At 38.2% G+C, this 13,541-nt stretch overlaps 1 protein-coding gene across 4 annotated transcripts in view; it reads left to right on the forward strand.

The window, feature by feature from the left end:
• Positions 1 to 13,541, forward strand: part of SYT1 (synaptotagmin 1) — a 547,364-nt gene that overhangs the window by 435,674 nt on the left and 98,149 nt on the right. For all 4 annotated transcript variants that reach the window (XM_027071185.2, XM_053226521.1, XM_015063649.3 and 1 more), the window contains one exon: positions 11,568 to 11,685. In XM_027071185.2, coding sequence (XP_026926986.1) covers positions 11,568 to 11,685 — 118 coding nt within the window. The remainder of the gene's footprint in view (positions 1 to 11,567; positions 11,686 to 13,541) is intronic.

Raw genomic sequence — 13,541 nt, forward strand, 5'->3', positions numbered from 1 at the left:
AATCTTTTGACAAGGACATTTCTGGTACTCCCTTTCCATTCTCTGTTCTGTTCACACTCCCTTACCCTACACACAAAATTCACATATAGAATTAACCACAACAAGTTCCTCTACCTTCTCCATAGTGGTTCTTCCTAAAACATGTTTCTGCAATGGCATTTACCATTTTATGTTGAACTTTTGTTTTATGCCTATTCTCCCTAGCACAGAGTAAGTTTAAGGGCAAGAACAAGTTTTAATCAGCCCTTTTTTCCCCAGCACCTTGCACCATGACTGACATACTGAAAATATAAAATAAGGGCTTGGTAAACTGAATTAAGATTAAGACTAAGTGTTGCTCATTTTCTACAAACCACAGAAAGTGGAATAGATTACTAATCCTACTTCTAAATAGATTCTGACAAGCAGTGAGTAGTCTGTGACAGAGTGGAGCCTTCAGTAAACATGTATTCATTCTTGGGCTCAATAAATATGTACTAACCATCTTCTATGTGCCAAGCAGTATGCATATGGATGAAAGGACACTATGCAAAGATGATCAAATTCATGGGACTGGGATACAATGCAAAAAATGTGATTATAATTATTGTACATGATTATAATATATGATTATTATAGTCAGTATTTCAAAGGAAACATTGGGGGGGCTACTATAGAATATATAAGAAGAGCCTTATTTAGTCTGGTGAATCAAGGTTTCTCTAAATGAATTTTGAAATGAGGTCTGAAAGATGAATAAAAGTTAACTAAGCAAAAGGGAAAATAACAAGAGGACAGAGTGTGTCAAGAAAAAGGAACAGTTTATGTGATGGTTTTGAGAATATTCCAACTGATGGCAAAGATGTGGGTCTTTATCTCGGGAGAGACATGATACCTACCTGAGGGTTTTGAGATCTGTTATTTATAAGGTGATTCTGCTCACTCTATTTCAGGAATAAATTTAAGGAAACCAACTAAGACTACTGGAAAAATCTAGATGACCAATTATTGGATTAGAGTGATGAATATTCTCATATTGGAATATGAGATTTATTGGGTAGGAATGAAAACAAGTGACCCCACCTGAGAGAATTCTAACAGATAAAAATCTGAACTCTAAGGAAATCAATGGTAATGCCCATTTTTCTGGACTGAGCAACTAGCTGGATGCAGGTACCAATTACTGAAATAGAGTGAGAAAGATTTGTGAGGAAGATCATGAATTCCATTTTTGGCACTTGAGTCAAAGATGTGTGTGAAATATTCTCATGTGGAAATGACAAGTAGGCAGCTGGATATAGGAGTCTGGAGCTCAGACAAAATATCTCAAGTCAAGATACAAACTTGGCACTTGACAATCACTTCTACATTCTTACTAAAGCCATAGACTGTGGTAATACATGCATATTTCGTTTCACTGCACTTCACTTTATCGAGATTCCTACAAATTGAGGGTTTGTGAAGCAAGTCTATCAATGCCATTTTTCCAACAGCATTTGCTCACTTCGTATCTCTGTCACATTTTGGTAATTCTTGTAATATTTTGAACTTTTTCGTTGTATTTGTTATGGTGACCCTGTGGTCAGTGATTACAGTTTGCAGAGAACTCAGGTGATGGTCAGCATTTTTAGTAGTAAAGAATTTAATTAAGGTATAAAAAAGAATTTAATTAAGGTACATACATTTTTAAGCATGTTGCTGCACACTGAATCGACTACAGTATAGTATATACTTTTAGATGCACTGGGAAACCAAAAAATTCATTTGATTCACTTTATTTGTGATATCTGCTTTATTGTGGCAGTCTGGAACTGAACTTGCAAGATCTCCAGGGTATGCCTCTATTAGTTTGTGAAGAAAAGAAATGGGCTAAGACCAAAGCTTGAGAAAGACCAAGACCAAATATGAGTTGCCAGAGGGCAGATAAACCAATCAATAAGGCACTGTATTACAGAACCCAAGGAAGAGAGGGATGTCAACAAATCTGCCTAGACCTCAGGTTACAAAAATATTTATGGCTACAATGAAGATCATTTGAAACCTTAGCAGAAGCCGTTTCAATAAAATGGAGAGTAAAATCAGTGGAACATGAATAAATAGGGACAGTGATTATCACCAATTCATTCAAGAAGTTTGGCTCTGAAAAGGAGCAGAGGGATGTGGTACTACCTAGAAAAGAGAGCAGTTAAAATAGGATTTTTGTTAAAATGTAGTATATGAGTATTTGCTATTGTATGTGTCAGGCACTCTTGTAACTACTTTGCCTTATATTTTACGATGTTTATTTTGCCCATTGGATTTTTTCATGCTGTATTGTGTCCCAGTGTCTGGAACAGTGCCTGACATCTAGGAGATGTCCAATAAATATCCGTTGCATGACCAACTAGTAAATGCCCACCTCAGTTCACTGCTCTGCAGTGTACTGTGCTGTTACTTATTTTTAATAGGCATTTTGATTTTCTACTTTAATCATTCTTGTTTTGACATCAGAATATCTATGTTTCCATTATTTCTAATAAGACTACACATGTATTTCTTAGTCACAATAAATTAAAAGGAAATTTTGAAGATCTAAATCATAAAGCTGATATCCGTCTTTGATTACATGAATTTTAAACTTAGAGAAGAGTAATTTGGTTTAAGCAGTTACAGGACTTTGTAGGTGCATCCTTGTGTCTAGAACATTTTTGCCCTCTTCTTCACATGGTTCACACCAAATCTTCCTGTTGACCTTCCTATCTCAGCTCAGGCACTCAGTAGGACATTTACTTATCAGTCCCGCCCCCCCCCCCCCTGCATTATGTACTAGCTCTGATTGAAAGGGGAGAGCTAGGAGATTTGTTTTAAAGCTATATTTGCAAGGGAAGCACATTTGTTTTACAAAGAATATGCACTTGGCATGGCCCAAGAAACTGTGATTATTAGGGATGAAGATCTCCAATTAAAGTCCTCCCCTCCTTAGTTCTGTTACTAGACCCTAGAGGGTTTCAACCTTCTCCTCTTTGCTCCCATGGCATTGGTGCAGTTGAACTGTATTATTATTCTCCATCTACATCTGTCACTCCAGTGACAGAAGGTCACTACATTTGCAAGTTCATAAAGTCCTCCTACTCATCTAAGTATCCATGGAGCCTAGAAGAGTCTCTAGTGCAACCTATTTTTCTTTAAATAAGGAATGAAGGAGTAATTGAATGAGTACAGAATTAATAGGTTATATATAGTATCTTCATAAAATAAGTATTCAAAGACACAACATACAGTCTCATTCACCTGAGCAATTTACTGTGTATTTGTACACTAGGCCAGATTTAGTCTTTTCAGCCTGGATACATCCATAGCAACATTTCATACTGTGACCATCTGGACCATTAGATGTAAATACTGATTTGGCAGATACTTCAGTGATATGAGTATAGTTGTGGGAATAAAATGAATTTGAAAGCTACCACCACCCAAAGGATATATTTAAAGCAACTCTTATTAAGATGAAAAACTTGACATTATCCCTTTTTAACTGGAGAATGTCCTAGTATTTTCATAAATGAAGAATATGCAAATAATCTGAATTTTCATTTCAAAAATTTTAGGCTGCCATTTTTTATTTGTCACCTTTAAATAGACTCCCAACCTCAGAGAAAAACCCTCAACTCAGAGAAGCTATCACCAACTTGACACACAGAAAAATCTTAAGATTAACATAAATAGAATATGTCCTTGTAAAATGTCACAGCATTAAGTCAATTCAGGTACCTTTTTAAAACTCATTCTAAAGTACAGCATTTCCAACAAGCTCGTGAACTTAGCTCTACTTGCAAAGGTCACTAAAGTGAACCCTTCTTTTTATACATAAAATGATGGATGGTGCTACAGAAGCCATCAAATAAATATTCATTTTAAATCAAGCTTTTTATTTATCCATTGTAGATGACCTCTGTTCTAATATCTATATGTAATGCTTTTCAAAAAGTAAAGGCATTGCTGTAGTTGTCTATTAAATCATTAATTTGTGTCTACTCTATTCAGTGGCTGCTTTAAAAAAAAAAAACGGAATTGTCAAGCTTCTCAGAACAAAGGTTCTTTCTGATTGTCAGCTCCGTATTCTAAAAGAGCAGGTTAATTTCTCTGAATCTCACAGTTGGAACTTTCTCACACTAACTGGCAGTTTCCACCTAGTGATCAAGGCAATTGACTAAAATAAATTATACATAAAGCTGAAATTCCTAATAGTAATAAGGCCCCTTCGTGAGATAATCACACCAGCAAAAGCACTCATCTGTCGGCTGCAACTCTATAGGATTTCAAAATTATCTTATAAAAACTACATTTCCAGAAATGTTTTCATTTCTAGTTTTATGAAAGGCCTAACATGGCAATGTCTATGGCAGCAGGCACAAAGAAGGAGCTCCAAATATAGTCATTAGTTGACTCTTTGATTAAACTGGATATACTGTTGATAAAGCACTAGTGTCTGTGCTGTTTATGCAGCAAAAAGTTTGGTGAGGCTCTCATTTCAAAACAATCAACAGTTATTTATACTACCTAATAAGGTAGATCGTGAGGGCTTATCAAGTACAATCCCTGTCCTTCTGGGGTTTAAGATGAGGGAAACTGACATATGAAATGGGTGGGGGGGGGGGAATCATCTCTAGGCACTATGCTGGCCATAAAGTGATCCCTAGCAGAAATGTATACAGGCTAGAATAGTAAAAATGTACTTTGTTAAAAAGATGCAGACTTGGACTAAGGCCTGAAGGTCAGGGGTAATTTTATTAGGCAAACAGCCCTAAAGATATTGCAGATGGATTTCCTGACTGCAAAAAACTTGGTGGTAAGAAGTAATAGAAGAAATGTAGTCATTGTTTTGGTGAACTGCCCCCCCCAACCACCCCCACCCCCACACATACCGCAATCTTGTACCATCTTTATGGACAAGTTATTTACTCCACTGGCTGCCCAGAGCATTGATGGCTGATATTTACTCCACTGGCTGCCCAAAGCATTGATAGCTCATAACTGGGTCCCTCCTTCTCAGCATCGCCCTCAGCAGAAAAGACCCCTGATCCAAGATGTGGGGACTGTCCACAATGAATGACTGGTGGATTCAGGAGCATAAAAATTTCACCCTTTTTAAGAATTCATAATGTATCTGAAGTGCTGTCCCAGCTCCAGAGCTCCCCATAGGATTGGCTGAGGCCTTTGATAGGACTGCATCATAGCCCAACATTTCCACCTGTGCAATTCTGCTTCCTGCACTTGCACACACATGTTGACCCAAAGGACACACCACAATAAATCTCCTGCCTTCAAATCTCTGAGTCTGTTTCCCTGGAGAATTTGACCTGTAGCAATAAAGGATAATGTGGGGAGCAATCTGACTGTATTTGATGGAATAAGTTTATTCATACAAGAGGCATATATGGACCTTGACTCTGTGCCAGCCACTATTCTAGGGCTTAGAACATAGTCATGAGAAGAACAATTCTCTTGTAAACCTATTCTAGTGGGGAAAACCTAAACAAACATAAAGGAACTTTAAGGGATACATGGTAGGATGAAAAAGAAGCAGGGCAAGAGGACAAGTAGTGTGTCTATTTAGGACCAGATAGGACCTTATATAGGATGGCCATATAAAAATTCTAAAGAAGTGACACAGGATCAGAAAGCTGAATAAACTAATAGAACAACCCATGATAGTATCTGGGGGAAGAATATTGCAGATAGAAAGAACAGTAAGGCCAAAGGCCCTGAGGTAGAAGTGTACCTGGCATATGTTAAGAAGAGAAACATCAGGAGCACTGTAGGAAGCAGAGGGTCAGACCACATGGGCCTTCTTGTCTGAGGAATATGGAGGATTCTAGGTGAAATGAGAAGACATGAAAGGGCTCTAAATAGGGACAGTCTCATGATTAGATTTCCATTTTAAAAGGATCCCTTTGCCTCATAGGTGAGAAAGACTCTAGGAAGGAGAAAGAGTAGAAGCAGAAAGGCTATTAGGAGGCTATCAGAGAGGTGTAGGCCAGGAATGAGAACTTGGGCCTAAGGTTATAAATCATAACAGTTTGCCTGGGACTCAGGTTTTTCAGGGTATACAGGAATTTTAAGGCTAAAACTGAGAGTCTTTTGCAAATCAATGCTTTTGGTCTCCCTACCTGTACTAGAGTGAAGGCCTTTAAGTAGGGAGAAGAGGTCAGATTCAAAATAGATTCTGAAGGTTGAGCAAATAGTGAAGTAGAAGGAGAAGGTTTGGATAGTTAGTGCAGAGACAAAGTACAGAGTTTCTTGAAAGTCAGGAAAATGGCATTGGTAAATAGTCTTTGGAGAAACTATGACTAATGAGATCTTTCATCAGACTGTTGCAGAAAAAACATGACCGGGGGCGCCTGGGTGGCGCAGTCGGTTAAGCGTCCGACTTCAGCCAGGTCACGATCTCGCGGTCCGTGGGTTCGAGCCCCGCGTCGGGCTCTGGGCTGATGGCTCAGAGCCTGGAGCCTGTTTCTGATTCTGTGTCTCCCTCTCTCTCTTCCCCTACCCCGTTCATGCTCTCTGTCCCAAAAATAAAAAAAAAAAGAAAAGAAAAAACATGACCGAAGTGTCCAGAACTTGATCTCAAACAGTAGAGGTAGAAGTAATGGAGGTGGTGATAGTGATGGTGACAATGACAAATATCAGAGATGGAGGTCATATTGGAGGTAGAGGTGATGAGGGTAGAGGTCGCATTGATCATGATGGGGAAAAATTAAGTAAAATTTAAAAATCCAATTTGAGGAGCACCTGAGTGGATCAATCAGTTAAACATCCGACTCTTGGTTCCAGCTCAGGTCATGATCTCACAGTTCATGAGTTCGAGCCCCATGCCAGGCTCTGTGCTGACAGAGCAGAGCCTGCTTGGGATTCTCTCTCCCTCTCTCTGCCCCTCCCTTGCACTCACGTGCACGCTCTCTCTCTCTCTCTCTCTCTCTCTCTCCCCCTCTCTCTCTCTCTCCCTCTCTCTCCCTCTCTCTCTCTCTCAAAATAAACATTTTTTAATCCAATTTGAGAGACATTGGCAAAGACAGAAATTTCAAGACTTATGGGCTGAAAGACTAAAGGAAAACAGAAGAAACATTGGTCACTGGAAACCAATTACTTAGAGACCCTAACAGAAAGGGGTATTGGAAATAATAGTCAAGGGGAGGATTTGGTAATGAACACATTTAGTTAGAATGAATTTAAAGTGAGAGTGGAGTATCTAAGTGGGTGGTCAGTCGGAGCATTAGTCTGTCATTCCAGATGCCAGTCTGACAATAAAGAAAACTCATTATTTTGAGTCAAAGGACCTTGGTTCAGTTCTGCACTGAGATGCCCATGTAACCATATGTAACCTCTGGGTCTCAAACTCTTCATGAATAAAAGAGGCATAACAGTACCTACTGTTGTTGAGAAAAGACACAGAATTGTCAAGGACAAATAAGCATCTGAGATGTAGGTTTGGGGATCATCTTTCTCTGAAGTTTTCCAAGAACCACTTTTGTTTCTCATCACCAGAACCCCAATAAAGAAAACTTTTTTTTTAAGTGTAGAAAGTCTTGGTTTCTCAAACTTTAAAGTGATACATAATGAGGCTTACCATCAAAGGAGGCTATTGCTGGGGCACCTGGGAGACTCAGTCAGTTGAAACTTTTGGTTTCAGCTCAGATCATGGTCTCATGGTTCATGCCTTCAAGACCCACATCAGTCTCTGTACTGACAGTGCAGAGCTTGCTTGGGATTCTCTCTCTCCCTCTCTCTCTGCTCCTCCCCTGCTTGTTCTCTCTCGTCTCAAAATAAATAAATAAAACTTAAAAAAAAATTTTAAAGGAGCATATTGCTACCCAACCACCTTTCTTGCAAACTGACATGTGAAAACTATTAAGTAAGGGAGGTTGACATAAAACTGTCCACATACAACTATCAGATCATTCCAGTTCTTCTGTGTAAGTGACCAGAGATAAAGCCTTCATAGGCTAGAACAAGACTCTAGGAACAGAAGTGCATCTCCATCTAATCACAGAAGTTCAGGGAAAGGTTTTATGGAGGAGAAGAAAATACTTGTTTTCCTACAAGTCATACTGGTACAAGACCATCAATCTAAGATTCTAAAGTAACAGCACATGCTTACAACGTAAGCCTCAGACATAAGCCTGTTTCAGCCATGGCCAAATAGAACACACCTTCGGAAGAGGTCAGCTCCATGCAGAGCTCTGACAGCTATGTCCTTAGCGGGGTGGCATCAGAGCATCTCTAGGGTGCATATCTTGGCTCTTCTTGCTTCACATGAACTTAAGGTTCCCACCTCATCCACAACATATGAAAAACACATTGCGATCCTATTTAGAAATGCCTTAAACCAAGGGTCAAACCAGCATGTAACAGAAGTTACCCCAGTTCTCAAATTTTGTTTTAGAGAATTATTAAAGCTACTTTTTTAAATGTTTATTTATTTACTTAGAGAGGGAGAGGGATAGAGAGCAGGGGAGGGGCAAAAAGAGAGGAAGAGAGAGAATCCCAGGCAGGCTACCCTATCAGTGCAGAGCCTGATGCAGGGCTCAAACCCATGAACCTCAAGATCATGACCTGAGCTGAAACCAAGAGTTGGATGCTCAATCGACTGAGTCACCCGGTGCCTCTAAAGTTGCTTTTTAAGGAATTAGTAAAAGCATATACTTATACTCAGATAGTTACAACTCAAAAAATGTAACTAATAAGATAAAGGTTCATATGAATTGGATGCCTTCACCTTTTTCAAAAAAATGCTGCCATAAAGAATACAAATTCCCAAATAATGATTAGCCTTCAAGTGGCCTACAGATCCAGAAGGAAGAAGATTTTCATACACTAAAAAGTAACTTCAATTGATTAAACATGTATTTTTAAGTTACTAATTCGCCATACCAGTTATAGTTTTATAGCATGTGAAATCTCATACATTCAAGTTCCTAAATTAAGGATTAAATGTAAATCCTTAACTGGTGCTAAATAAGCATTTTTCCATATTTCCTTTCTCCCAAAACATCCATCTTTATTCACCACCCCCCCCCCAAACATTCATTCTTCTTCCACTCCATAACTTTACAATTACAGGTAACTACACACTTCTCCTACCTGAGGCATGGGAGGTTCAAACTCTGTAACCACTCCCTTTCAAACTAGATATTATGCAAAATCTTAAAAATTCCCTATGTTTCATAAGATTGAATAATAAAGAAGTATTAGAACAAAGATAAGTTGTGATGTTTCTTGAAACAACTGAGATGCCATAAATTGTATCTTTAGACTGGACTATAAAAGAGGTGCTGTTTAAGAGAGAACAGTCATATCTAAAGCACCTAACTAGAACGGTTAGAGTCACCTGGTTCTGCAAGACAGTGAGTGCCCCAGGGAGGGTACTGTGGCAAAAAGATAGAATCCTGCAAAATGAATCCTCCTAATGAGTATTTTTGAACAGCAATTTTGTTCATTTATATTTCTCTTATAAGGTTCAGATGAATCTGTCCACACCCTGTATTAATTTCTAGGGTATTGATTCCCATTCTTTATTTTCAGACTATGAAATGGAATTTATTCTACCAGATTCTCTTCATGTGTAAATTAATTCCTAGAGAATAAGTAGGCACCTCGGGTGAATTTAGCACATTACAAGTTACTATTATCTACATTAGTGGAAGGGAGATAGGACCTAGGTAATTCAAAACAGCGATATTATCTAAAATTTCCATTTATTTACTTTTTTAAGAATGCATGGAAAGTGATATTTCAGACAAGGACCAGTCTTCAAGGAGTTTACAGTCATATGGGAAAATTAAGACATGTGCATAATAAACAAAGAGTCCTTAGTGACATAAGAGATGGATAAGATGCTATGAGGACTCAAGGAATCAATTGGGATTATAAACTCATATTATGTTTCCAATAAAGCATTACTTAAGCACAAACTCCTCTCTCTCTCTCTCTCTCTCTCTCTCTCACACACACACATACACACACACAGAACATTATTTTTCACCTATAGATAAATCAGAACAGGTAGATTCCCTTTCCTTTTTAAAATATGGCTTTATGGCCAGTAAAAGGAATTACATTTCCTGAGGTTGTTAAATTACATCTAGGCAGTTATTTCTACACTGGAGACTTGGGCTGATTTAGCACATAAAGTTATCAATAAGGCCAAATACAGTCATAATAAGAACATAACATGAGAAGGCCTTCTGTACCTTATTCTTACATTGAGTCCAACTGCAGATGTCGGATACAACCATCATCTGTGGAATCAGAATTCACTTTTTTTTGAGGGGGGGCAGGAAGGTATTCTAAGAAATAAACCTTTATTTTCCATAATACCTAATTTCCTGTGTTAGTAGTTTAGGGCACCTGGGTGACTCAGTTAGTTGTCTGACTCTTGATTTTGGTTCAGGTGATGATCTCAGTTTGCGGGATCAAGCCCCACATGGGGCTCTGCACTGATAGTGCTGAGCCTGCTTGGGATTCTCTCTCTCCCTGCCCCTTCCCTGCTCACTTTATTGCTCTCAAAATAAACTTAAAAATATAGTTTAGATCCTTCAGTCTCCCGCCCATTCTCATACTTACACATGTGAATGCAAGAATTCTACTCATGCTGAACAATATCATGGCTCTGAATTAATTATCCTAAGAAGGTACTAAGGGGTGCGAACCCATAGGAGTTCTTTCTGAGAAAAAGTAAAACTTCTATATACCATCATTTTAAACTGAATCAAATGTTCAGAAATGTCAGAGTACAGGACTGGTGACTGTTCCTTAGGCCTAAAGTAGAAAAGCAATGAAATAACCTGAGGGGCTAGGAGGTGCTTTGTATGACTGTACAATTCAAATTTCCAACCTACTGCTTAGATTTGTACAAATAAGGGGAGAATAAGGGAATAGTCAGATCTCACTTGAAATGAGTAAAACTGAATGGGCAAAAACTTCTACTTGTTGCCCTTCCACTCCTAGGAATTCTGAATTTCTCATTAACGATTCAGCCCCGCTGGCTCACTTGGTAAATCATGTGGCTCTTGCTCTCAAGATTGGGTGTAGAGCTTACTTGTAAATAAAAATGCCAAATTAAAAAAATTCTTTAAAAAAGTCAGTCTAACAGTAATACAAGTCCTCTTCCCAAAAATCTAAAGTAGTAGACATAATCCTATTTGAAAGGTAAAAAGACAAAAATTTAGGAAGATTGATTCTGCTAAAGGAGTGCTAGCCTCTTTTCAAAGCCATTTAATAAAGTTATGAAATTGTGCCAAAAGCATTGTGGTGCTATTCACAGTGGAATTTCTAAAAATGTCATCTCGGTCTCATTTCCTGAACTGTTGAATTATGGATATATTTTGATGAATGATAAAGTATAGATGAGCTATTTAAAACTGAAATGGGTTACAATCACTCTTCAGATCTTAGTGAATGAAAGACCACTGGGTACATGCCAATGAACCCGAGCACTTTCAAATTCTAATTGTCCTAATCTTCCTTCTGAGGAATTTGCAATGTATGTGTACAAACTATATTCACCTTCATTCACAGAGTCACTTATAGTCTCTTATTGGTTTTCACAGCAAGAGAAACTGGGTGATATCTGCTTCTCCCTTCGCTATGTACCTACTGCTGGCAAGCTGACTGTGGTCATTCTGGAGGCAAAGAACCTGAAGAAGATGGATGTGGGTGGCTTATCTGGTAAGGCTGTGATGTTTACTGATTTGCTTGTTTTTAATGCTGTTTCATCATGGATACCAGATGCATGGCATATATACTGTGGATCCTCTGTCCTTACTGATTACCATTTCCTTCCCATGGAGGCTGGAAGTGGTCTCAGAATTTATCCCAAGACAGTGCTCCAGAAGCCACTCTCACTTTATTGCAATTGGCATAAAAGATGAAGTCTATTTTCCTGTTTCATGGTCAGAGTATCAATCATCAGTTCTACAGCACTGAATGCCTCCCCCTTCCCTCCCTTTTTTTTTTTTTTTTTTTTTTTTTGCTTCTCTTAAAAGGCAATGCCTATGACCATTTTTTGTGGTAGTTTTGTTTTTTTTTTTTTTTACCAAAATTTACCTGTAACATAAAAATAATGTCTTAACCAAGACTTATTTATGAGAGGGGCACCTGGGTGGCTCAGTCGGTTAAGCAGCCAGCTTCAGCTCAGGTCATGATCTCATGCTTTGAGAGTTCCAGCCCTGCATCGAGCTCTGTGCTGACAGCTCAGAGCCTGGAGTCTGCTTCCAATTCTGTCTCCCTTCTCTCTGCCCCTCTCCTGCTCACACGCTCTCTCTCTCTCTCAAAAATAACCAAAAAAAAAAAATTTTTTAAGCCTTATTTATGAGGTATTTGATAGCCTAACATAGTTTTTAGCGATACTGTTTCATTAAAGATGCATTGTTTCAAATATAAATAAGCAATAAAACCTATTTGAGGGTGAATCCCCATGGTAACACATTTATTTCTACAGTTTATGTTGGGGGTGGAAGAGACCTTTGGATTTGAAGTTCTATATAACCCAAACTTATTTTTTCTTAAAAAAAAAAAAAAAAAAAAAAACTAAGTATACTCTTCCTCAAAAGCAAAGCCAACTGAAGGATTTACACAACAGGATTTTTTTTTTTAATTTTCTGTTCTGTGTAATTGTATTTTTAACTTTATAGTAAATTATTAAAGTAGGAGAAGTTTTCTTTATATGCCATAAGGTCATCATAAATGGACTATGGCTGTCATTGTTTGTGACTGTGGGGTTAGAACCAACATTACTGGTTATTCAGTGTTATCTCTAATGAAAATATTGCAAACTTCAAAAGGTCGTCCCAATGCAGCATGGTCATTTTATATTCTAAAGCATAACAGCTCAAAAATGCTAACACTGAGTTTCCACTTACTGAACTACTAATTTGTCAACCAAATTCTCCTGGTATTTAAGTTTATTTCTCTTTATAAGTAAGTTGCCTGAGAAAGCTGCACTAATTCATACCACAAAGGCTCCACTGCAAAACCTACTACTTTCAGGGGCACCTGTGTGGCTCAGTCGGTTAAGCATCTGACTTCAGCTCAGGTCATGATCTCACGGTCCCTGAGTTTGAGCCCCGCATCAGGCTCTGTGCTGACAGCTCAGAACCTGGAGCCTGCTTCAGATTCTGTGTCTCCTTCTCTCTCTGACCCTCTCCCATTCATGCTCTGTCTCTATCTCAAAAATAAACAAACATTAAAAAAAAAAAAACTACTGCTCTCATTGCTTAAAGAATAATAGAGCAAATTTAAAGCAGTTTCCTCTAAAAATGTTTTAAAAATCTCATGTGCCTAAGATGGAAAAATATATGCATGTATATATATGCATATGTCTATACACACATACCTTTTTTGGCTCTGTCCTTTGATATGGCCCAGAAACAAAGACTGACCCACTGGTAATGAGCACCCTTCACACCAGATATGGCTTGAAAATATGAAAATACAGTTTCTAATTAAAAGAACCTGGTATTTATTAAGGAAATGGTAGTTCCAGGTATGGTGCAGGAAATATACAAGCCTAGAATATCTCATCT

This window comes from Acinonyx jubatus, chromosome B4, assembly GCF_027475565.1.
Source record: "Acinonyx jubatus isolate Ajub_Pintada_27869175 chromosome B4, VMU_Ajub_asm_v1.0, whole genome shotgun sequence".
Lineage (NCBI taxonomy): Eukaryota > Metazoa > Chordata > Mammalia > Carnivora > Felidae > Acinonyx > Acinonyx jubatus.